This window comes from Pecten maximus, chromosome 1 (genome assembly GCF_902652985.1).
Source record: "Pecten maximus chromosome 1, xPecMax1.1, whole genome shotgun sequence".
Lineage (NCBI taxonomy): Eukaryota > Metazoa > Mollusca > Bivalvia > Pectinida > Pectinidae > Pecten > Pecten maximus.
In genome coordinates, this window is record NC_047015.1 from 59,876,355 (window position 1) to 59,904,235 (window position 27,881).

Here is a 27,881-nt window from a genome sequence, read left to right on the forward strand (position 1 = left end):
TGTTGTATGACCAGTGGTATATATACGTGTGTTGTATGACCAGTGGTATATATACGTGTGTTGTATGACCAGTGGTATTCGAATTGAATCACAAACAGGATTTCCGTTTTTTTTTTTTTTTTTTTTCATAAGTCAATGTTCAGTTTTCTCATTTGTTCATTACTGTACTTTGACAGGTAACATTTTTGGACCTGACCCATCTCAACTGTCCATTGTATTCATTTTAGTTAGTCAAAAGCCGTTTGAATGTGTTTACACAGTTGAGACATTGAATATGGTTGATGTTAACTAGTTCCAGCAATAAAACATGTACTAAATATATATCGTTAGGCATTCTGTAGGGTTTACTCTCACTGTTATTTGTGTTATAAGACCATTTACATACCAATCAAATATGAATTATGATAACTTTAAACACATTAAATATATCGTCTAAAATATATATATACAGTGTATATTAATAATTCTAACACAATTCGTTTGCAACGCGTGTTTTGATTGGATACCTATCGGTCTCGACTTCAAACCAAATTTCATGTTCTAATCCTCACCATGAGAAACTTCTTTTTTGTTTTTGTTTTTGTTTTTATCAATCAGACAACATAATCACATATTTACATTACAAATAAACAAGAATACATGTACATAGTATACAGACAAAAGATAAAAGTATCACAATTTACCAGATTTTGGATTTTTTATGGTTTTCCTAGTTTTTACTAGATAATAGAGGCCACGACGTTCCTCACAATTTCTCTATACTAATATAATACCACACATTAAAAATCACGATTTTTTTCATGATTTTCATAATTCTCAGTATAGCATACAGTGGTAGAATAATTTAACTTTGGGTAAGCTCTTCATTTTCTACTAAAAGTTTATTTGCGGCAACAAAACACTTGAGAAACAAGGAATAACGCTTCCTCACTAATGATTTATAATCATGCTGAACATACTCGAAATACTTCCTGATAGTGAAACAGAAAAAAGACTCCATGTTTGTTTACGATACTTTATTAATACACAAGTTCCGCATTTTCAAAATACAGAAGCGCACAACAACTAGAAGGAATTAATTGTGTTGGTGTTTTTAATCTTACTAGTAAAACCTCAAAACACTAATTTTCTTATTAAAAAATCTTTCAAAAATGTTTGATCAGCACAAGAGTAAACGTGTTTCACGCTCATCTCACCCAAGTAAAAATGGCTTGCTAAGTTTGAGCGTTCAAATTAATGGTTGGGAGGAAAATGCTATAATATCAAACGTTCATTTTTTTTAGAAATCTAAACACGAACCTGCTGATAATAACAAGTTAGATATAATTCATGTAAATCAAGAAGTTTAATAAACTCTTAAAATATATATACCGCAAAGTATGACAGTCGCTCGCTTGTAAAAAAAACCCTGCTTTGGACACCACTGTGCTGTGCTCCAGAATGCTTTCTCTTGAAGGTTGTTTACGTCCAAGGAACAATAGTTATGTCTCGTGCTTTAACTAAGGAATAAAATGTTTTCGATATACTGAAAACTGACATGTTTAAAATAATTGACACTGTTTCTACGATATGTCCGTCTTCACTTTTACACAGATCAACAGCAGGGTTTGAAGTGTAAATACCAGTGTAAATACCAGTGTAAATACCAGTGTAAATACCAGTGTTCAATACCAGTGTAAATACAGTGTAAATACCAGTGTAAATACCAGTAAATACAGTGTAAATACCAGTGTAAATACCAGTGCTCAATACCAGTGTAAATACCAGTGTTCAATACCAGTGTAAATACCAGTAAATACAGTGTAAATACCAGTAAATACGGTGTAAATACCAGTGTTCAATACCAGTGTAAATACCAGTAAATACAGTGTAAATACCAGTGTAAATACAGTGTAAATACCAGTAAATACAGTGTAAATACCAGTAAATACAGTGTAAATACCAGTGAATAGTGTAAATACCAGTAAATACAGTGTAAATACCAGTAAATACAGTGTCAATACCAGTGTAAATACCAGTAAATACAGTGTCAATACCAGTAAATAGTGTCAATACCAGTGTAAATACAGTGTCAATACCAGTAAATACAGTGTAAATACCAGTAAATACGGTGTAAATACCAGTAAATATGGTGTAAATACCAGTAAATACAGTGTAAATACCAGTAAATACAGTGTAAATACCAGTAAATACGGTGTAAATACCAGTAAATACGGTGTAAATACCAGTAAATACCGTATAAATAGCAGAGTGTAAATACCAGTAAATACAGTGTAAATACCAGTAAATACAGTGTAAATACCAGTGAATACAGTGTAAATACCAGTAAATACTGTGTAAATACCAGTAAATACAGTGTCAATACCAGTGTAAATACAGTGTAAATACCAGTAAATACAGTGTCAATACCAGTAAATAGTGTCAATACCAGTGTAAATACAGTGTCAATACCAGTAAATACGGTGTAAATACCAGTAAATACGGTGTAAATACCAGTAAATACAGTGTAAATACCAGTAAATACGGTGTAAATACCAGTAAATACAGTGTAAATACCAGTAAATACGGTGTAAATAGCAGAGTGTAAATACCAGTGTGTTAATACCAGTGTCAATACCAGTGTAAATACCAGAGTGTAAATACCAGAGTGTCAATACCAGTGTGTAAATACCAGTGTAAATACAAGAGTGTAAATACCAGAGTGTCAATACCAGTGTAAATACCAGTGTAAATACAAGAGTGTAAATACCAGAGTGTCAATACCAGTGTCAATACCAGTGTAAGTACCAGAGTGTCAATACCAGTGTAAATACTAGTGTAAATACCAGTGTAAATACCAGAGTGTCAATACCAGTGTGTAAATACCAGTGTAAATACCAGTGTGTCAATACCAGTGTAAATACCAGTGTAAATACTAGTGTAAATACCAGAGTGTCAATACCAGTGTAAATACCAGAGTGTCAATACCAGAGTGTCAATACAAGTGTAAATACCAGAGTGTCAATACCAGTGTAAATACCAGTGTCAATACCAGTGTAAATACCAGTGTCAATAGAGGACAAACAATGTGAAAGAATTTCTAGAAACTGAGTTTTCGTCCAGCCTGTCCAGGTTTTACAATCTGCATCATCCAGTGTAAAGGTAGACTCCATCATTAATAACATATGTGATATCTCCAAAAGATCATTGATGATTTCCTTTGATCTGAAAGGTAGCTGAGAAGTCAATATTTCTCTTTATTCAGTGCGAGTTTCAATGTTATAGGGTTTAGGAGATGAAGTGAACAAATACGTAAGGACCAAGGACACCACAGTTTGTGATGAAAGAGGAGTTGGTGTTTTTCGCGTTCGGGCAAAATGGTCAAGTTTTGATTGTGTTCCGCCACGTATCATCTAATAATGGGATGTTCCGCCACGTATCATCTAACAAGAGGCCCAGAGGGCCTGTATCGCTCACCTGGTTTCATGAGATATGAAACAAGAATGATTCTTAAGTATATTTGTCGCTCGAATTGCTATGTCAATATATCATAAGCATTTGATATGGGTACATGTACATTGGTTTTATTGTTATCCTAAAAATGTCAATTTAGCCAAATTGACCCCTTTTGGCCCCACCCTATAACCATGCTACCATACAAATGTGGTTTTTATGTCAAAAAGTGCAATTAATCCATGAAATGAAATTGACTTTCGGCGCAACACCATAGGGATTGCTACCACACAAATGTGATCCATTGCTTAGTTTTCAGAGAAACCATTTGACCCTGCCCTCTGCCCCTCAGACCCCTGTCATTTGTACAATTTTGAATCCCTAACCCAAGTGGGTGCTACCAGGCAAATATGAATGATATCCATTGCTTAGTTTCAGAGAAGTTGTTTATATCAATTTAGCCAAATTGACCCCTTTTGGCCCCGCCCCTCAGGCCCCCCTGGGGTCAGCCCCACCATTTGAACAATTTTGAATCCCCAACCCATAGGGATGCTACAGACTCAATGTCAAGTCCCTGGGCCTCTTGGTTATTTAGAATAAGTCGTTTAAAGATTTTAGCCTATTTGACCCCTGTGACCTTGAATGAAGGTCATATTCATTCATTTGAACAAACTCTGGGTCTTTTGGGTATCAAGAAGCGTTTAAAGATTTCAGGTCTCTGGGCCTGTTAATAATTGAGAAGAAGTTGAAAATGTAAATTGTTTACGACGCCGGACAAAAGGCAATTGCAAATAGGTGAACTGAGTCTTTGTCTCAGGTGACCTAAAAAAACCTGTGTAGCCCTTTATCCCAGCATACACCAATGTCCCAATAACATGACCCAAGGGTGTTTTTGTTTTAAGAAGATTTGTTTTAAAGGAAAAGTTTATACCAGACAGATGCTGGTTATCATAAGACAGGTGATTTAAACATAACAAAGACAAAATTAGTAAGTTTCATTTGCTTTAGTTACAAAAATATAAATATAAATGATATACATAAATATTCAATGTAATGGACTGGAGGATCCAGGGACAAAAGATCCCAAGATTACAAAATTATATCTCAGATCATATACCACTCGTCAACCTTGGTATCTACCTCAGATCATATACCGCTCGTCAACCTTCGTATCTATCTCAGATCATATACCACTAGTCAACCTTGGTATCTATCTCAGATCATATACCACTCGTCAACCTTGGTATCTATCTCAGATCATATACCACTCGTCAACCTTGGTATCTATCTCAGATCATATACCACTCGTCAACCTTTGTATCTATCTCAGATCATATACCACTCGTCAACCTTGGTATCTATCTCAGATCATATACCACTCGTCAACCTTGGTATCTATCTCAGATCATATACCACTCGTCAACCTTCGTATCTACCTCAGATCATATACCACTCGTCAACCTTGGTATCTATCTCAGATCATATACCGATCGTCAACCTTGGTATCTATCTCAGATCATATACCACTCGTCAACCTTGGTATCTATCTCAGATCATATACCGATCGTCAACCTTGGTATCTATCTCAGATCATATACCACTCGTCAACCTTGGTATCTATCTCAGATCATATACCACTCGTCAACCTTGGTATCTATCTCAGATCATATACCACTCGTCAACCTTCGTATCTACCTCAGATCATATACCACTAGTCAACCTTGGCACATATCATGTTGATTCTGCCCCTGATACAAACATTTCATTCCTCAATAAAGATTACATCTGTTTCATATGAGATTAATGAAACTCCAGATCTTTTTTCAGTAATTGGACAACACTTTGACAAAACATGATTCCAATACCCAATTTTAGAGAGGAGGGATTAAATTCTAAAACAAAAGAAATTAATAAAAGCTTTAAATCAATTTCATATTTGAAATTTGTTTGTTTGTGTTAAAATAACTAGTATTTCTGCTGTTTTTAACTTTAATAAAATTATTTCTTTTAATGAAGTAAAACCTCTGACTATAATGTTCTTATTCTGTTCTGGAAAAATATTTCAACCCTAATTTCTAAAACTGTGTATCAAAATTGGTAAATTAAGTTCTGAGTGTTGACATTGAGCCAACAGAATGAACACATCATTTGTTTACATTATCAAAGATTTTTCCTCGAAACCAGAAATGGCCTGTTAAAATAAAACACCATAAATAATCATGTCTCCCTCCTAAATACTGCCTACATAATTTAGCCAATTTTAAATAACTAACATCCAAATCACAAAACTTCCCCTCAAAACAACTCTAGTTGAACGAGATAAAAAGTTATCTTAAATTGTTTACAAAGGAGTACAAGACATTTTTGTCAATTTGAATACCATTTATGGAGTTCTCACCAATTTTTAAAACTGATCAATAATATTTTAAGTTTGAATATTGGATCAAAAATCTTTCTACTGGAAGTATGACATCTTCATGCTACTTGTTCAGCAGCAGGAAAGTATTTAGTTCAGTAATAACTTAGTAAAAGGCTTTGAGCACCAATGAGATTATAAAGATTCTGGACATAAAGAAGCAGCTAAGCTACTCCATATACACCAACTCTGACACACACTCGGTCTTTAGTGAACAAACACATTTGTTCTCATTAAATACAGTTGTTCACAGAAACATCCACCAAACATCTCATTAAATACTGTACATGTTGTTCTCAGAAACATCCACCAAACATCTCATTAAATACTGTACATGTTGTTCTCAGAAACATCCACCAAACATCTCCGTAAATTCTGTTGTACATGTATTTTAAAAATATTCACAGTATCTTTTGCTCAAAAACGTTAGTGTACATCAAAACACTTAAAAAATCTCAAATCTATCATTTCAACCATTTTTCTCTCAAACAATGTTGACCAGATTCAATAACAAGTTTAATGTTTCTGCCTTAATATATGATTAACGTTCAACTTGAAGGAATTCTGAAGAACCTGTACTTTTTTGTCTATAATTCTGTTGAGGATAAAACACAAGAACTCAACAGTATTAAAAACAAACATTGGCCACACAAGTCAGTCATACTTAAAACTGCCACAATTTGAATAATCTTGTATTTTATAAATGTTACTGCCATTAGACAATAACAAATACATTGTATCTTAACATCTGTAACAAACATGTAAACAATACACAAAATGTTGGCACAATAAGGTTGACAATAAGGAATGAAAAATACATGCAACTTTCTCTCCAACTTTGCCAAAGGTGTAACCCAGTTTACTAACACACAGGATTCCACCAACAGGTAACTGTTGGGTTAAACATCAATGGAAATGTTTGAAATTTTGTTAAGTACAAAAAGGTCACATATTCAAACTCCGTAAAGGAGTTAATAATCAAGAGGGAAATACAACATTTCTAGATCCCTGAGAACTGATCCCCATAAATTTGTTGAGGGAAATATGTTTGGTTGAGGTCAATGACATCCTTCGTACAGTAATCAATCCAATAACTTATCTGTTTTAAATACAGGTACATGATACCAAGATAATACACAGCTATTTTCAAAAATTAATTTCAACAATAAATTCTGTGAACTTATTATTCTTGTTTCCAAAGGTCAAGTTCTGTAGGCTTCGATCCCTGATATATTAATATATATAGCACTGTCACATTATATAAATTATTTTTATTTTTTTGTCGGGTCATTCCGACCAGACACGATGCAGAACGCTGTACCTACAGCACAGACCTAAATGCCAAGTGGTATTCGGCCAAATACGATGTGTTTGCTAATCACCAACAATTATCAGTGTTTGTTAATCACCAACAATTATCAGAGCAGGTAGTAAAATGGATATCTATTTCACTTTGTTCTACCAAGTTCCATATAGTAAGAAGCTGAACAGTGCTTGTCTGATAATGTCTAGTTTGTCTGATAATGTCAAAGTTTAAAATGGATATCTATTTCACTTTGTTCTACCAAGTTACATATAGTAAGAAGCTGAACAGTGCTTGTCTGATAATGTCTAGTTTGTCTGATAATGTCTAGCTTGTCTGATAATGTCTAGTTTGTCTGATAATGTCTAGTTTGTCTGATAATGTCTAGTTTCAGCCATCAGGAAAATTTCAGTAACTTGAAGTTCAAACTAAAATTTGAAAAAACACAATTTCTGGATTTGAAATTTTACCAAAAAAAAAAAAAACAAAAAAAAAACTGCTGCAAGTCAACATCATACAAACACTTTAACATCCTGATCATTGTCATACAAACACTTTAACATCCTGATTATTCTCAGGTAAATACTTTACACATTTTGTAAATGCTGTCTAAAATATATTTAAAACATTCACAGAACACAAAGATTTCTCTCCGTGTGGAGAAAATAAAACACAAATCAATGGCCACATGATTATTACAACTCGGTAAACCCATTCTACCGTATCGCTATTACAACTCGGTAAACCCATTCTACCGTATCGCTATTACAACTCCGTAAACCCATTCTACCGTATCGCTATTACAACTCCGTAAACCCATTCTACCGTATCGCTATTACAACTCCGTAAACCCATTCTACCGTATCGCTATTACAACTCCGTAAACCCATTCTACCGTATCGCTATTGCAATGAGAATAGTCTCTCCTGAATATTTACCTCATTCATACTCATCCTAAAATTTCACCACATTCACACTTGTCCAGTTACACTCACTCACACAGTGTCATCATTGCTTTCGTGCTAAGCTGGTCTCCGACAAAAACTGTCTACTTTTCCGCTTGGTTGTTTTCCTAAGTGTCATGTAACTGGAGACATGTCCTTGGACAAACCCTCTCAGCGTACCTTGAGGAGAAAAATGAGCACCACTGTTTTCAGAGTCACCTAAATGATTGTTCTGCATACAAACTCCTCCGAACACGTGAGAGGCATGACCAGATATTCCTAATGAGGAGCGAGGAAGGAGGGGGCTGAGTTTGGCCTCCCCGCTCGATGACCCTGGCGAGGACACGCCCGACGAAGACCTACTATCTGGATTAGCCACAGCCAGACGAAGGCCAGACAATTGTCCCTCACTTGGGAGATCACTCTCGCAATCTATAGCACCATCACAAAGTTCCTCAGATTTCATACCTTCACTTGATTCTGGAAAAATGAAGAAAAAATAATTAATTTAAATGATGTCTTCTTAAACAGTATACAGAAAATATACAAATTTATACATGTACTGGGCTTGTTCATGTAAACGACAAATCTATCTTACATGTACTGGGCTTGTTCATCTAAACAACAAATTTATACATGTACTGGGCTTGTTCATGTAAACGACAAATTTATACATGTACTGGGCTTGTTCATGTAAACGACAAATCTGTACATGTACTGGGCTTGTTCATGTAAACGACAAATCTATCTTACATGTACTGGGCTTGTTCATGTAAACAACAAATCTATCTTACATGTACTGGGCTTGTTCATGTAAACAACAAATCTATCTTACATGTACTGGGCTTGTTCATGTAAACAACAAATCTATCTTACATGTACTAGGCTTGTTCATGTAAACGACAAATCTATCTTACATGTACTGGGCTTGTTCATGTAAACAACAAATCTATACATGTACTGGGCTTGTTCATCTAAACAACAAATTTATACATTGCTAGGCTTGTTCGTGTAAACGACAAATCTATCTTACATGTACTGGGCTTGTTCATCTAAACAACAAATTTATACATGTACTGGGCTTGTTCATGTAAACAACAAATCTATCTTACACATGTACTAGGCTTGTTCATGTAAACGACAAATCTATCTTACATGTACTGGGCTTGTTCATGTAAACAACAAATCTATACATGTACTGGGCTTGTTCATCTAAACAACAAATTTATACATTGCTAGGCTTGTTCATGTAAACAACAAATCTATCTTACATGTACTAGGCTTGTTCATGTAAACAACAAATCTATCTTACATGTACTAGGCTTGTTCATGTAAACAACAAATCTATCTTACATGTACTGGGCTTGTTCATGTAAACAACAAATCTATCTTACATGTACTGGGCTTGTTCATGTAAACAACAAATCTATACATGTACTGGCCTTGTTCAACTAAACAACAAATCTATACAAGAGCTGTTGGAGAACAGCAAAGCTCGTCTTGCAAATGTTTGTCAATAAATAATTTAAATATATTAATTGGAATGTTTTGCAAATTGCATTAATAATATTTATATTGTTTACTTGATCAGATTATGTTTTTTGAATTCAAGCAATTTTCAAAACCATACCAATTTATATATTATATAAATTATTTATTGACAAACATTCGGGAGGCAAGCTATGTTGTTGTAGATTAAATGAATATATTAAATACAAATGTAATTGCTTTTGGACATATTTCTTCAATTTTTTGATAAAATATTATCCTAATGAGAGTTGTCTCCCTTGAAAAATGTGGACCGGTATAAATTGTCTAATGTGAGCATTTTCACATTGTTTTATTTTCAGTTTCACCCCAAGAAGGAATAGTGTAACTCCATAGGGACTCTTTTAAAAAATTTTTAAATATCATCACCCTAGTACAATCATAAAGTGATGTGTTAATAGCTTTCAACATTTGCACAAAAAATTTTAAAATGTGTTTTTTCCCCAAAAAAATCTTTGTTTGACACTGGCAAGGGATAGTTTAACCCCCACAGGGAACCTAATATCATGTATTACTATTACTATACCTTTCAACACTCACAACATAAACTTAACCCAAAGTCCAAAGATTTAAAAACAAAAACAAAAAAACACAGATTTAAAAAGAAAAAATCCAATTTTTTTTTTTAAAGTTTTACTCCAGGAAGGGATTGTCTTACTCCATAGGGACTTCTAAGTTCAAAATTTGAAAATTCTGGTTTTTTCCCTAAAAAAATCTTTTAGTTTAACTCCGGCAGGGGATAGTTTAACTCCAGAGGGACTCTATTGCCAATTATCAGCACCCTAGTACAATTATAAAGTGATGTATTAATACCTTTCAACACTTGCACCAAAAACTGAACGCAAAAAAATTTCCAAGTCCAAAATTTTTTCAAAAATCTGAGCTAACAAGTACAGGTCTTGTTCATCTAAACGACAAATCTGTACATGTACAGGCCTTGTTCATCTAAACGACAAATCTATACATGTACAGGTCTTGTTCATCTAAACGACAAATCTATACATGTACTGGGCTTGTTCATCTAAACGACAAATCTGTACCATGAAGTCTGTGTATTAAACAATATTTACTTTCCCTGACCCTGGGTGGGGTGACAAAAGTCAAAGGCTTACTCATCTGACAGATGATTGATAGATGATTGATAGATGATTGTCAGATGATTGACAGATGAGTGTCAGACTACAAAACGCTGAGTGATTTTAAGGTGTGAAGTACCTACCATCATACTCGAGGAAGGAGTCATCGCTATCATCTTTCTCCTCGTCCTCTTTATCACCGTCGTAACCAGACAACATGGATTCCTCCATGATAGCACACTCCTCAATAGAAGGGGTTGCAGTACTCTCTCGACCCTCCAGACAAGGCAATCTTCTATAAAGCAATAAAACAAATAGTTAGTTACTTAATATAGAATAGTAAACAAACTGTCATCCTCGACACCCTAGGGGTTACAATCACTTTTGCTGTGAAAAAAGGAATCATCATTTTATAATTATCCCTTTGTCAAAAACAAATAATAATTCACTGTAGTTCCCCTGTAAAGAGTTATGTCCCTTTGCTCAGCTTGAGAGCCACTTTCTTTATTAGATAATTTCAGAATTTATAGTAATACTGATAATCATTTGTGAGTTCAAAATATATCAATTAGTAATCAAGCATTTGCATTAGATTTTTTAAATAAAAATTACCTACAAGAAACACGAGTCATGAAATCAAGACACTTTGATCATGATGGCTACAACAACTTACCGGTCACATCTACGTTTTTTCCTGGAAGGAGAGAGGATGAGTTGGTCATCATTTTTGAATTTGACACAGACATCAAGTCCCTGTTGGATGTGGTCTGTCACGCCGAGCATGGCACAGAGTTCCTCGTAACTCATGATCTGTAAATAAAAACATCTAATTCATGTGGTCTGTCACGCCGAGCCACGCAGAGCATGGCACAGTGTTCCTCATAACTCGTGATCTTTAAAACAAATCGATTCTAGGATGTCCTTTCAATTATCACACTGCAAGTTTTCCTATCAATAACTGAGATAATTGGCTTTTTGTGGAGATCAACAAAACTACATTATATTTGAATGGAAACCTTACCTCCATCTCACTGACTTCCATAAAATTTTTGTCCGAGTAGCGTAGTTTCACTGCCTGAAGCGTTACATCTCGGTGGTCTACGACAGAGCCCTCCAAAAAACTGTAAACAGAAAGTCAATATCAGATTCAAGTGGAAACACATAAAAAATATTATTTACTCAGTTTTCAGGCAATTATTTATCAAAATAAACTAAATAACTTGTTTTTGTGAACAAACATGTCTCCCTTTCTCTCTCATATCTTCAACAGTTCAGAAGTTTTGGCCAAGACAAGAAGCAGAACTAATACAATAGGTTTTCCTTCATTCGAAGGACAGATAATGAGGCAGGAAGTTTGTTTATTTGTTGCTTTTTCTTCTTCTTTTTTTCCATTTTACATGGCAGAAATGAGAGGAGAGAGTTTTCAATGAAAATCAGCATTTTCACCTCATTTAATAATATCAATGAACCTGATGAGCATGGGCTTTAAAAGTCTATAGTAGCAGTGACGTCCATTTTACCCCAGGTACAAGATGATGGTGTTGTGAGTTTAAAGTTCAGGACATCTGGATCTTAGATGAAGATCGTAAAACGACGACATCAAAAATCTATTTGTATCCTAACAGATTTCATTTTTGACCCAAGGTGAATGAAACACGAGCTTGTAAAAGAGATGATGGTTGTGAGGTTCGAGGACAATTGGACTTGATTCATTGATGAAGTCATCAGTAGAGCGAGAATGTTGAAATCTTTTAATAGTAATTAGTGATCTCATTTTTGACCCAAGGTAGTTGAAACAAAAACTCATATAAGAGAAGATGGTTGTGAGTGTATAAATAAGTCCGTAGAGCGAGGACAAAATTTGGTTATGTATTTGTCGTGAGGGGGTAACAAAGCTAAAAAATACATTTTATACAATTTTAATCTGAGGACTTTAAGAACAAATACTTTAACCTGTGGCTTGACCTTAACAGACACTTACCATTTTTCATGTACATGGAAAGCACATCTACTGATGTCCTCAATAGTAAAACCAGTAAACTGAACCATACGCTTCGGCCAAGGATCATCTACAGACAAAATATATAGAACATGATATTAGTATCACATACGATAATATATACAGAGCAACCCGCTTATTTGCATAGCCCTTTTTCCATGACAAAATATGCAAATAACCGGAGTATTCGTATAGGCGGAGTTGGGTTTTGGCCCCTCTTATACACTATGTAGATCGTCAGGTAGGTACTCAAAACGGGCGCTATATGATTGTTTACGTTATTTGCATTAAAAACATATTAAAAAAAAACATTATTCGTTTACTACTTGTCACTCCGAGTCTGTGGGTCCGAAATCGGTCATACACGCGTGGGTTGGCACTACGATGTACAATGTGATCGTTTCAATAAACATTCATTATCGTCTTGAGATGTGTTTTGTTCCTGCTATGAGTATATCAGTTGTTTGATCATAGATGATGAACTGCTTAAGCAATAGACTGTCTTAAATGACCGTGAGATGTGCATTGTCGTTTGGGTTTGTTTTGGAAAATGGCGCACACACACAAAGAGTTGTCGTTCCTTACACATATGCCCCCACAATGCAACGCGCCTAGTAAACAATCATGGCGATCGCAACCTGCCTCAGTGAGTGTTCAAGTGCACAGAACACAGGTTTGGATCGATGCTATAATAAATAAACAAATCTCATCAAAAGATGAGACATATCAATATTTTATTCAGTAATTCTTCTTCACAATGCTACTGATATGGTCTGGATAATAACTAAATGTCGATATCGATGCATCGAACATAACCTGTTTTGACGAAGTGGGAACCAATGATTAGATAACGTTGTACATCGTGTCCAATCAATATGTAAGTTAAAAACACTTTTCATAAACCTTTATTACGGGAAAATCACAAAAATACCCTAAAATCAATTAAAACTTTTCGATTTTTTGGAATTTTTATATGCATATAAGCGGGAGTCGGTGTTTTAGTCGATGCAAATACACGGGATTAAAATACAAAGATAAAGAAGAAGAAAATCGGGACCTGAGAATTTTATGCAAATAAGCGGGATATTCAAATAACCGATATGCAAATAAGTGGGCTCCTCTGTATTATAATATACGATAATATATATAATGATATTAGTATCATATACGATAATATATATGATATTAGTATCACATACGATAATATATATACCACGATATAAGTATCACATACGATAACATACATGATATTAGTATCGCATACGATAATATATATATCATGATATTAGTATCACATACGATAATATATATATCATGATATTAGTATCACATACGATAATATATATACCATATTAGTATCACATACGATAATATATAAATCATGATATTAGTCCAGTGGTTTCATAACATATATTAGTGGTGTCAGTATCGCTTACATACCATAAAAACATGAGTGATTTTTCAAAATATCCATAAATTATTCAGAGTACTAACATGAAAAAAAAAAGGCTAAAATGTGTACAAACAGCAAGTAACAAACCATACCAAGTCGTGTGAGTATACGTGCTAGGAGGACAGACGCTGCAGCAGTCTCCGTTGGCTTGTACTGCCCCATCTCGGCCTGCAGCAGACACAACTCACAGATGTACTCCGCCAGAAAGGAACTTTTCCTGTCAAGTCTCGCCAACAAGGAAAACAGTTTAACAAAATCAAAACTGTTGGCGACCCGAATTTGTCCACGCAGTGTAGCTGTAATCTCCCCCATCATGCGTACCACATCCTCGTACTTATACGTGTTGTCAGTGAGCCAGGCAGCTTCACGGATCGTGATTATATCTTTACCTAAAAACCTAAACAAAAACAGCAGTTGAATGATCCACTCTGAAACTACCAAAATATCAACAACTATCAAGACAGTACAGCAATAACGTTTGTGAAATTCTTCATATTTCAAATCAAGCACTAAATTGAGTTGTAAAGGCTCTTTGTCATTGCCTCACTATTAACGTCATTGTGCAGTTTTCATTGGCTTATATTTGAAGCGTAAAGGTTATATGACCTACAGGGAATTGTTAGATCGTGTATTGCAGTGTATCGTAAGATAGAGGAACGGAAATTAAAAGTCTAATTTGAAGTAGATTGCTAGAAATTTACAGCAGCCTTTGCTGGATTAAATTGGGAAAATATAACAATATAATATTATTCTTTTTAAAGTAAGGAAGAAATTCCAGATTTTTATATTTTCGTGACACTTTTAATCTAGGGGAAATAACCTTCAGACGGCTGTAAAACAGATCACCGTTAAATCCTTACCTCGAGCAGAGGACCATTGCCGCAACCCCAAGAAGCTGTAGTTTTGAACGTGTCGTCTTGTGAACCTTGAGGTATCTATCTACTACACTGACCGCAACGTGTAAAGTCTGACTCGAAAAGTCTTTCATTCCAGCAACTTCTACAAGCCAGTCTACAAGGATGTATCTCATAGATGGTGTCAGCTCGTGTGACGTTTTAAAACAACTCTGGACATTGATTGGCGACACAGAATGTACAAAATCACGGACTGTAAATGCGGCTTGGTCAGAACTTACACCACAGTACATTTCTTTGGCATAGAATTTACACAAGCTTAAACAAGCTTCCATGTGTCCTAGTTTGGCTACTTGGCGGAGTTGTCGTATACTCTCTAGTCGTGAAGCACGGTCACACACGCGATCTTGCCACTGGTGTTGCCAGTGAAGAAAGGCTCCGACCCCAGACTGATGCTGCGCGGCCAGCTGGAGGTAGTTTTGTGCCTCCTCACGACCATCCTCCTCCAGTAGAGATACTGTCTTAGCCACACAAACCTGGACATCGCCATTGTCAGGGTGCTGTCAAACACAAATTAAGCACACGTAAATCTACAATGGAACACCTAGATATCTGAACCACTCAGGTGACATATCAATGTTACGATAAGTGTTGACTTTTTCTGACAGATAATTGATCATATTTTCAATAAGAATTATTTCATATCAATTTTTAATTCCAACATTTACTGTTTCTTCTCCCCAAACGACCACAAAAATCCTTGTTAAAAAAAAAATCAAATCTGATGTTGAGGACACTGCAGGAGTTTAAATAATTGAATGTTCTGATGAGCAAATTGCTAATTAGTAATTACATGTATAAAGCCACTTTCTTCAAATTATTGTTTGGACAAATGAGAAAAAACATTATAAAATAGAATTCTGCAGGATAGCTTTGAATAAACTTCCATAACACAAGAATTCCTCCCACAAACATTTCTAATTGTTCAAGCTAAAAATCCACTATGTTTTATAATATATTTTCTATTGAAGGAAGGTATAAAGTTCCTCAAAATCCAATAAGATTTCATGTTTTTCTCCTGAAAAATGGATCAAATCATTTAAAATCTAATATTTGTCCTGATTTTACTATTAGTTATATGCTATTCCAGTAGAATATTAATGGAAGGACTCCAGGTTTGTCCATAAGAGACAACCCATCAAAAATGATTTAATCAAAATGCTATCATTATATTATGATAAACTTCTATGTCTCCACCATAGATTTTCTTTATTTTCTCCCTTAGATATAATGGAATAGCCCTATCAAATTTGCTTATTTCTGGATCCCCCCCCCCCCCCCCATTAGATATAATGGAATAGCTCTATCAAATTTGCTTATTTCTGGATCCCCCCCCCCCCCCCCCCCCCCCCCCCGTTTGATATACTGGAATAGCCCTATTATATTTGTTGCTCTTAAGTGAAGTCCTGTCTGTAAACCTCTCTGAGTGATGACAGTGTTGCAGCTAGGTCGGGTTAGCAGGGCGCGGCGCCCTGCCCCTAATTCAAAGTAAGAAATGCGCCCCGCCCCTTTTCCTGTAGTACTGCCCTTTTTCTAAGTGTCATTGATGCTCATTTTGCCTCGTATACTCTAGATCCGATTTGCTGAAGCCATGCAATATACAGTCAGCCAGTCAGTCACTAATTGGCCACCTGTAACACCAGTCCCCTTACCTGTAGACCTTTATCCACGGTACTGATGGACGCTGCCCGAGGCAGAGATCGGTCAGCTGGGGATCGAGCTGGTGTTTTATAGATTCATTTAACCGTTACGAGTCAATAGGATCGGTTGGTAATCCAATTAAATCATGATCACGAAGGCTTTTTGAAGATGGACAAAGTAATGATAATGGATGGAAATGTTGTTTTACTTATGTAAACAACTTTTGACAAGACCGAAAAGAGCCGCACGTTTGTCGTAAAGTTATCCCATGAGCACGTGTGCAATTGGCGATCGATCTATATATCTTTGAAATTTTCTTCATTTGACAACACGAAATCCTTCTGGTTTTAACCAAGCAAGTTTTAAGTAAATGATCATGAGATCACTTTCCAGTGATTTTCCAGTGATCAAAATTAGCTTTCGGTTGATTTTATTTGATGAAGTTTGGCGGGACGCCGGAAATGGTTCGTTGTAAATGCAGATGTCGCAAATTCCTTGTTGGATTGACAGATTTCTATACAAAATGTTTATTTTTCATAAATAAATAAAGGACACATAAAAATATCTGCTTATGTGAATAATAGTTGCAAAAGTTTAGTTTATATTTTGTTATTTTCGTATCTGAAATGCCGACTCTGCATTAACTGCGGGTCATGTGATAGCCAAGTGAACACGGGGACCGTTTGTTTACGAGAGCAACGGAACAAATGTTTGATCAGAAACTTGCGAATCATGATCGGCCCTTATTCGTTTACCATTTCTTATAATTAATTCAAGAAAATGTTAACTTGCTATAAATTCCTGATTTTAGTTTACCGTTATTTCTAAAAAGTCTAAAGTGAAAGTAGAAATTTACCGCCGCTTACGTTACAAGATACATCGCAGTTATTTGGACGAAGTTTATTCAGATATTAAATAATATAATTTCTTTTACTTAATCATTTTTTTCTCGTATATGCTTGATCACCTTTTCTATTTTGCTCTATAATATCTTCACTTACAATTAGTCGTCTTACAATCACAACGGACAGACTAACTTCTGGTTGAAAATATCGCTCTGTTGACTATAATCTGATAGTAACTTTTTGATTGGACGTAATTATCGTATTATATGGATTCTCTCAATACACCCTTAAATTGAAATAATGCTAATATCATTTTATTTTTGAATTACTCTAGGTCATAACTTTTACCATCAAAATTTAAAACAATATTTGAAGAATAAAGAGAAGAAAGAAGACATTTTTACACACAAACAAAATAATAAAAAAAAATCAACAGATTTCTATTTGTCTCTATGAATCAGGTCATATGTAATGCATGGATGTACTTAAATTGTCCTGTAAAATAAGGTAGAAGATAGATAGGCCCGGAAAAAATGTCGCGCACAAAAATGCCCTTTTTTAGGCAGCGCCCTGCCCTTTTCAAATCCTAGCTGGAACACTGGATGAGATATATTTCTACAGGTTTTTGTATCAATCATACTTTACTTTACCTCCTCTATATATCTCTTCATGTGAGCAAACACCGTCTCTTTACAACAAGCTCCATTGAGTGACCATGGTGGACGGATAAAAAGCCACGAAAATGGGTCAGTTCCCGGTGTGAGGCTCTCGACCTTACAGAACATGTCCGCAGCCTTCTCGCCATTGTTGGTCACTCGGCGGTCATCCTCAGGTACTGTAGATATATATAGTAAGATTTTACCATTGAAACAATGAAATTTTATCCAAAATTTGGAACTTCATACATTTGTCGTAAACTTGTAACATTGTACATTTGTCGTAAACTTGTAACATTGTATATTTGTCGTAAACTTGTAACATTGTACATTTGTCGTAAACTTGTAACATTGTACATTTGTCGTAAACTTGTAACATTGTACATTTGTCGTAAACTTGTAACATTGTACATTTGTCGTAAACTTGTAACATTGTACATTTGTCGTAAACTGCGTAAAGCAGAGTCTACATATCACTAATAATACCTTATTTTTCCATAATGAAGAGGCAAGAATTACCTCATGAATCATAAGAGATGAAAATTAATGTTCTAAATTCGATAGGTGGTAACTTACATCCTTCATTATACAGGTAGGCAATGGCTAGTTTGATTAAAGCTTCTATATTTCCACAGTTTGCAGCCCTGAAAAAAACAAGAGCAATACCATTATAGAAAATATCTGTTGTTGATGAAACTGACAATATTGTACATTATACAATCTATTTATCTAGTTCTAGGTTTATTTCACTTACTCAAATGTTCACCCTACAAAACTGACAAAGTAACATCAAAGTAAAACGCAATCATTAAACTTGTGTCATGTTCCCCCAATCAGAACAAAATAGCAAGAGATTTTAGATTACAATTAATTGTCGATTCAAAAAACAAACTTTTTCATCTTGCATTTATGCTGTCATGAATGCAAAATCATTACATTCATATCAACTTGTCCTCATGCACATTTGTGGATCAATTTGAAATGAAAACATTTTATAACCAAGTTAGGGTTAGGGTTATTTCAATTCTACAATTTATATGTCGCTGACAGACCGCCTTTAATCACACTTACTGTTCAAAATGGTGGAGGTTGTTACACATTGGCCAGTTATCTTGGAAACTTGCCATCGCCCAGATGGGTGAGTTGTCGTCTATTACGTCACGAAAGTAGGGGTGTACCTTTAAATGATAACAGTAATTAAAATAAGTTAACAATATTTATCATAACATTTTGAATTCAGTTTGTCTCATAATTTCCCAAAAAGTTGTATATCAAAGTTGGAGAGGAAATATGTTTGTCATGATTCTCAAGAATTGTTATTGATAACAAATTACTCTCATTATTTTTACCTGTGTGATGTAGCTAATATTTACATTTTTACCTGTGTGATGTAGCTAATATTTACATTTTCACCTGTGTGATGTAGCTAATATTTACATTTTTACCTGTGTGATGTAGCTAATATTTACATTTTTACCTGTGTAATACGTATTACATGAGGTTTAATTTGGTTGAAGCTGTGTAATACGTACTACATGTGAAGGTTTAATTTAGTTGAAGCTGTGTAATACGTACTACATGAGGTTTAATTTAGTTGAAGCTGTGTAATACGTACTACATGTGAAGGTTTAATTTGGTTGAAGCTGTGTAATACGTACTACATGTGAAGGTTTAATTTGGTTGAAGCTGTGTAATACGTACTACATGAGGTTTAATTTGGTTGAAGCTGTGTAATACGTACTACATGTGAAGGTTTAACTTGGTTGAAGCTGTGTAATACGTACTACATGAGGTTTAATTTAGCTGAAGCTGTGTAATACGTACTACATGAGGTTTAATTTGGTTGAAGCTGTGTAATACGTACTACATGTGAAGGTTTAACTTGGTTGAAGCTGTGTAATACGTACTACATGTGAAGGTTTAATTTGGCTGAAGCTGTGTAATACGTACTACATGTGAAGGTTTAATTTGGTTGAAGCTGTGTAATACGTATTACATGTGAAGGTTTAATTTGGTTGAAGCTGTGTAATACGTATTACATGTGAAGGTTTAATTTGGTTGAAGCTGTGTAATACGTATTACATGTGAAGGTTTAATTTGGTTGAAGCTGTGTAACTAATACGTATTACATGAGGTTTAATTTGGTTGAAGCTGTGTAATACGTACTACATGTGAAGGTTTAATTTGGCTGAAGCTGTGTAATACGTACTACATGTGAAGGTTTAATTTGGTTGAAGCTGTGTAATACGTATTACATGTGAAGGTTTAATTTGGTTGAAGCTGTGTAATACGTATTACATGTGAAGGTTTAATTTGGTTGAAGCTGTGTAATACGTATTACATGTGAAGGTTTAATTTGGTTGAAGCTGTGTAACTAATACGTATTACATGAGGTTTAATTTGGTTGAAGCTGTGTAATACGTACTACATATGAAGGTTTAATTTGGTTGAAGCTGTGTAATACGTACTACATGTGAAGGTTTAATTTGGTTGAAGCTGTGTAATACGTACTACATGTGAAGGTTTAACTTGGTTGAAGCTGTGTAATACGTACTACATGTGAAGGTTTAATTTGGTTGAAGCTGTGTAATATGTACTACACGCGAAGGTTTATTTGGTTGAAGCTGTGTAATATGTACTACACGCGAAGGTTTGATTTGGTTGAAGCTATGTAATACATACCGTCCTCATATTAAGGATGTCCCGGACGTGGAGGCCTTTGAGGATAAGAAGGAGGACTTCCTCTGGGAGATTCCATATCGTCAGTTGATTGTGTTTACGAGGACGCAGCTGCATATGCATGTGGACAGGTATAAATGTGTTTGGTGACTTTTGTAGTTTACTGAGGGCGGATAGCACTGTAAGGAACAAAATATCATCAATCTGTAGATATAGGATCTGATCACATCAATTACATCAAAGACAGTTAAAAGTTTGTGTTACAGATACATTCTCAAAATTAGATTCTATTAAAGCAGGAGATTAAATAGTTCACAAATAATTTAATACCATCCGACGGATTATTGACTTTAATATTTCTTAAGACAAGTAATCACTGGTTATGAGTTGTCCGTACTACTACCATGAAAATTTATTCCAGGTTTGATTGAAAACATTGATACTTTTTGAGAAACTAAGCTAAACACGTCACTTTAAAGTCCAAGCATCCCTAAATACCAGAGTCAAATGGACAATAAATTCTGGATGATATTCCGTAAATGAAGGCTGTGTTGAGATGTTTGGTTTGGTTTGGTTAATTTTATTTAACGTCCTATTAACAGCTTAAGTCATTTAAGGACGGCCTCCCGTGCGTGCGACATACATGCGTGTGGTGAGTGCGTATGTGTGTTTTGGGAGGCTGCGGTATGTTCATGTTAAGTCTCCTTGTGATAGGCCGGAACTTTTGCCGATTTATAGTGCTACCTCACTGAAGCATACTGCAGAACACTCCCAGGACACCCCACCCGGTCACATAATACTGACAACAGGCGAACCAGTCGTCCCACTCCTTGGTATTGAGATGTCTACTATGTGATCTAACTACAAAGTTTGGCTAAAGTTGGATATACTTTTTGAGCGACTGCTCTAAACATAAATCTTGAAGTGAAATGTTGACAATCACCAGAAAAGTACCATCATTATTTTGCTGCAGACGTCACAAGACAACAAATATCATTCAGGGTACAATTTAAAAGTTAGAAAATATACGACTAGACGACTACAATAGACTTCTGTATCCTGGGGTTTACTTTAAGTTGATAAAATTTGTTTGTGGCACTGGAGAGAGTGTCTGATTTTATCTAAGTGACCATCACTTAGGGATTTAAACTGATGTCTCACCCAATAACAAGTCAAACAAAACAAAAATCACTACTTAGGTATTAAATAAATCTTATAAAGTTTAGAACTGTATTTCGCATATATGTGATCTGGACAGATGTTGCACTTAAAAATATTATTATAAAAAAACTATTTGCATTACATATCATTCATTGCTATTGTGATTTATGAAGTTTATGATTTCTTCATTCTCACTGCTACTTTCATTATACATGTATGCAGAGAGCTCAACAACAAAGCTGACAAAAACTCAAGTCAGGGTCCTCAACTGGATCATGAAAATTTCCATTTATCTAAATTAAATCCAAAATGGTAAAAGAAATCATGCACATAATTTCCCATTCCCATCCAACACAACATGTTAAGTTTAATATCAATATCAACAAACCTGCTATCACAGCTAACAAGAAACACTAGGCCCTAACCTAACGCCGTCAATTTGACAGATGTCTGAACATGTCGGTTTGACGTCCTCAACAATATGCCAAAATTCTACTGTGTAATAAAATCCTTGGCGTTAAACATTGTTTACACCATACTTACAGAAAGAAACGAAACTCATGATTTCCTTAATATCTTCCGTGTTTCCATGAATTATTCTCGGACAGAATGAAGAAACGTCAAACTAGGGCCATACTAGCCTACCTTCAAACACCTCTTCGATACAACATATGCTTATTCTATTTTTAGTACCTACAAGGGCATTCCCGACGATGATTGGTTCAAAATGTAAACAAGCGTATACATGTCAAACCGTAGAACCAATCAAATTCCGTGTCAAAAACATGTCCGTGGAATGTCAGTGAACATGTTAATTTAATTTAAGTCTATTACATGTCTGAACATATATATGCCTATTATTGATAGTTTTGTTATCGGATACAGTATGCAAATCAATATGCCGTAAGCAAACGACAGTCTAACGGGTTTCTGCTCGCTGGATGCAACAGGTAATGTCAGGTGCCGGGATTCCCCATATATCCGAGGTCGATTTGAAATACAGTACGGAAATATTTGCTAGAATACAGCTATATTAAAAATGTGAAGACTTCGATAACTTATCCATCACCAAAATTTAAAAATTTGTTTCGTTATATGATATCTGACGAGACAAATTCTATGTTAGGCCTACTTCAGATGTCCTGTACAGCATCGCTTTTAAAATTTACAACGCTCAACCGTTTGTCTGATGCGACTTCAAACATTTTTGTTACACACACGGCTCAAATCAGGCAGAATTCTACGCCTACTGTAGAACAACCTCGGTTAAGCCCATAACATACGTTTAAACATTGTTGTTTTTCATCAGTTTTAATACGTTTAATAGAAGACTTGAATTAAAATGAAAGGGACAAATCAGATAGACAGTTTGTGGGCGGGACAACATATCGGTTCGTCGAGAAGTTAAAATATAAATTGGGGCAATGCTAAAACAAACATACTCATACTGTCCACGAAAGACAATATTACTGAGGTTAGAATATCTACACAAGAAATGGTCCCTATCTGAGACCGTAGACTTGGAAAAGCAAGAGTTCGAACATCTTTGAGACTTCAAATAAACCGCCCATCATCTGGGCCTGAAACCGTTAGGCCAAGTTATATTTCATCAAACCAAATTCAGCACAAAAATCGTTATAACCTACATTCAACCTAAAATATGTACATACCTTTCATTTCTGTTCGTAAGCTGTTTAAAAAAATATCTAATTCATTTAGAGAAGCGATAATGAATTGACAACAGCAACCGGCCTGAGAAACTGCTACCCAATGTTATGGAGTCGACTGAGCCATGCAGGAAAGCCTCGTGCTGATTGGTCAATCTCCCTGTCGTTTGTAAACGATAGGATGTGAGTTACCTCCTCTTGCCATTGATAACGGTCTGGGCGCAAATAACAACCGAGCTGACTGGGGTGTCAGTCAAGTTAGGGAAGTAAGACATTGTATATTTAATGTACTACCATAACTCACGGTTATATACACATATAGTTCTCTATAGATTTATGTTAATTTAGAATTTAACAAAATAATATCTATAGTAGAAATATATAATGTACTTTATATCCCAATTACCCGATTTTGAGATGTATAAATTGGCCAGTTGTTTTATCATATAATACATTGTACATTACTGCATCATTAAGAAAGGACCTACCGAACCTCTGAGATTTGAATTATAAAAAACGGTGATTGACTAATTGCCAAATAAAGTGTTAAGCTATATTTGCATAAAATAAAGTCCAAATCTAATTGCACGACTGTAGTATTTTTAAATTAAACAAAATTAAATAACTTTCATATAATTGATTCTTTTTTAATATAACAGACATCTTTAAATACTGATACTTTATGTTCATATAGACTATTATTATTTCACTTTTTCTTTGTCATTTTTTGACAATGAAAATATGTGTTTACAGGTTCATCAAGCCCAAAAAATAGATTTTAAAATCAAAAACAATAGATTTCGAGAATGTTTTATGTTAAATATATATATACTTGTATCGTGTATTATATACTTTATGTTTACGCCCATCTCCTTGATGTAATGTATAATGACTGTGTCCCCCGGGGGTCAGTACCGGGGCCCTTATACTTCCTGATTTATATCAACAACAGCTCAACTTCACTTTCCCCATTACCTCGCGATCGTCTTAACAAAGATTTGAAAACTGTCTGATGTCACTCATTTCGAAAAATAACAAATCATTATTGTCTCCAACAGAGACCTCTGTCTCCAATAACGATTTTACACCTTCTCTACGGTATATATTCTACCCCAACCAGAGACTTGTCTCTGACCCCAACGAAACCGTATAGAACTGTCACAATCTTGATACGGGACGAACTCTTACTGCTAGTCCTATGTGTGAATCAAATGAAACCAACAAGCATTATCTATTTATAAACTCATTAATTTATTGTCGTTGTTTACTTAATTGCCAAATTCTACGTTAATAAGATAGAATGTCTATCACTAGATGACGTACCGTTTATCTTAAATTATATGGTACATGTATATGTAATTAATTTTCAGATTAATATTTAACCAAACTTCGCTCCTCATTGCTTGTCGTTATTTGTCACTAAAAAGGTTTGTGATTTTACCATAGATACAAACGCCAACTGTTTTTATTGGGGTGCTAATTTCGCCACTAATGATATAACTGTAATTAGGTTTCCTAGGGGATCAGATTAGGCCACAGTGGTTAAGACCACGCATAAATGGAAGTCAATGAACCATGACGTGTGCATTCGTAAATATAACCACAAACAAAATACGAGATTCCTTTAGATTTTTTTTCACAAAAAAAGAAAAAGAAAAAAAAAGGCAACCTTAGAGACTAACCAGATCTCGGGTTTCCAGACTTGGATACTCCAGAGACATATATATATAGATGTCTCTGGATATTCTGACAAAGAGATGCCATTTCATCTGTGTTTCAATTTCGAACATTTTTTATTGTTAACACAACAAATATAAAAAGACATTTGAAATGGTACATATTACAGTAAAGTATTGGCATTCTGCTGTGCATGGTTGTATACTTTGTCCGATATTAGCACGCTTATACCTCAACTTAATTGGCGGAGATCTACATGTATTAGGACAATAGGTATTATTGTCAATCATTCCGCCTTTTATCAATCCAATTTTCATTCCTTGGGTCATTCGGTCCATAAGTGAGAATAATAACATGTGAAACATAATGTCCTCAGCTTATTTTAGATACCGTACATATAAAAAAATATAAAGTTCAGGAGTGACCCGAGGAAGGATCTTTAAAGAAAGTGTTTTTGTGGACAATGGATAAGTGATGTGTATTGGATGTGTAGCTAGAATGTGTCATGCATTAGTTTTTAATTAGTTTTAATCAAGTGTATTTAAAGATATATATTGTGTACATCGTTTATGAACCCTAATTTGTAGTATATCCTAATGTAGCAACATTCGTCTTACTCTTAGACCTCTAGATCTGTCTTTATTCCTGTCGTTCTTCTTTGCTGTTTTAAATATCTAAGTACATTACATTGCATACAATACAAAATAAAAGGAAAATAGAATCAAGGGTTTAAGATACTTATATAAATTTATCACCTATAAATAAATAAGCAATTGCTTTTTTGATAATCATTATAAGTATACTGTGTCGCTATCACAATCTTTGTAATATGTATTTGTGGAGAGGGCTTTTATAAGTTGTTAAAAACTTCCAATCCAATTGTGTCTGAACAATAAAATATGTTGAAGTCAAATGAAAAAGTATAACAAAATAACTTTGGACCTATCCTATGTTATTATAAAATACAGTCGACATGTCTATAATATACTAATTACTATCTGACTTTGTTGGCTTCATATAGATATCTGGCTAACTCATCAGATCATATCATATAATCTGTCGTCTTTGCAACCTGAACGAAATAGGAAACGAGTTCCATTATTTATTTAATTGTAGCGATCAACAAATATCATTAAATAGGACAAAATATATACAGACATGTATCTAGATACTATTATGAAAGACCCAGCACATTCAAGTTTAATACCCTTTTTAATTTTGTAGTAGATGATGAATTGAAATCACTTGTGAAATTAATAAATCAAATAAGTATACGACTCAACACTATTTAAAATATATTGATTTATGTTCTAATCATTTAAACTTTGAGATAAATACGAATTTTCATTAATCAAACATTGTTGATATTACATTTTTACTTGGACAAACTTTTGAACCGTTAAATCAGTTTTGATTTATTTGGTGTCGATATTAAATCTCTGACCGTTCTGTTAACCGATGGAATCTCCAACCTCAACCAAAAGCCTTCCTACCAACAGAAAACTGAAGTGATTTAACAGAGAGCGTGTAAATGTTAACAGAGAGAAATCATTTACAAGGGCGTTGACACCAGATCACCAATACCTGGGCTGGGTCCCTGGTCAGCCGATAGCGTACAGTATCGATATGAAACTGAGGGCCTGTGTCGCTGGGTTATCAACTGACCACCTTTGTTTATGATTGAAATATATTCCATTGTAATTAAACAGAAGGATTGGACACACGTTACACCAAGTCATAGTATGTTTATAAACAACTGTACAACACGTATACTGACCACACTTCCCGTCCATACTACTTATCTCTGAAATAATGTGGACGCTCTTGACCACCCCACTCAAGATTCACATACCAGCTAGCTGTATTTAAACAGCGTTCCACGACGTTATTTTTGGATGGCGAGGTGATGATAAACTGTGTAGGATATATTTTCATTTTCAAGTTGTAGATCGACAACTAAGGTCCATGCGTTGACCATATAGAATTATTATATAATTATACACCCCTGACAAAACACATGTTCCGGGCCGATTAACACGTATAGCAGGTATTGAACGATTGTCGTCAAAACAAAATATAAAAAAATTGGTCGGTCAATAATAAATCCCAAAGTTGGTCACACCTGACTGACCAGTCTGGACACGTGTTGACCGTTAGTGACACCCCACAGTGACAGTTAGGCTCCCCGGGGTGTAAGTGATGATGGGACTACCAAACACTGCCCCGGGCTGTATTGTACGTCACAACAAACCGCTTCACAGGTATAATGGTAAGTCTGGACACGTGGCGCCTTGTTTAGTGGCCAATGTATACAATGCCATTAGACAATACCGATCGATGTGTTTTCAGAGTGTTCGCGATCTCGCCAATCAAGCTCTGACATGTACTACTGCCTAGGAGGTGTTCACGTACCCAAGTACACCCCGCCCCGCCCCACCCACCCATCCTCCAACAAAACACTGATGTGTCC

The 27,881-nt window shown here is 35.0% G+C and overlaps 1 protein-coding gene across 6 annotated transcripts; it reads right to left on the minus strand.

Moving 5' to 3' along the window:
• Positions 1 to 4,421: 4,421 nt before the first annotated feature.
• LOC117339642 (cyclin-F-like) lies at positions 4,422 to 23,912 on the minus strand. Of its 6 annotated transcripts, none has more exons than XR_004535286.1 (13): positions 22,611 to 22,730; positions 20,910 to 21,085; positions 19,299 to 19,405; positions 18,804 to 18,871; positions 18,222 to 18,406; positions 15,032 to 15,585; positions 14,264 to 14,568; positions 12,701 to 12,788; positions 11,741 to 11,840; positions 11,393 to 11,529; positions 10,863 to 11,014; positions 5,153 to 8,575; positions 4,422 to 5,078 (listed from the first exon to the last, which is right to left on the minus strand). XR_004535286.1 is itself a non-coding variant. In XM_033901375.1 (12 exons), the coding sequence occupies exons 1-12, from the start codon at positions 23,742 to 23,744 to the stop codon at positions 8,160 to 8,162; spliced, it is 2,295 nt and encodes a 764-aa protein (XP_033757266.1). In that variant the 5' UTR covers positions 23,745 to 23,912; the 3' UTR covers positions 4,422 to 8,159. The 6 variants fall into 6 exon arrangements, 2 of the variants coding, with proteins under 2 accessions (XP_033757266.1, XP_033757245.1); XR_004535283.1 differs by having other exon boundaries at positions 4,422 to 5,115; XR_004535284.1 differs by having other exon boundaries at positions 5,116 to 8,575.
• Positions 23,913 to 27,881: the final 3,969 nt, after the last annotated feature.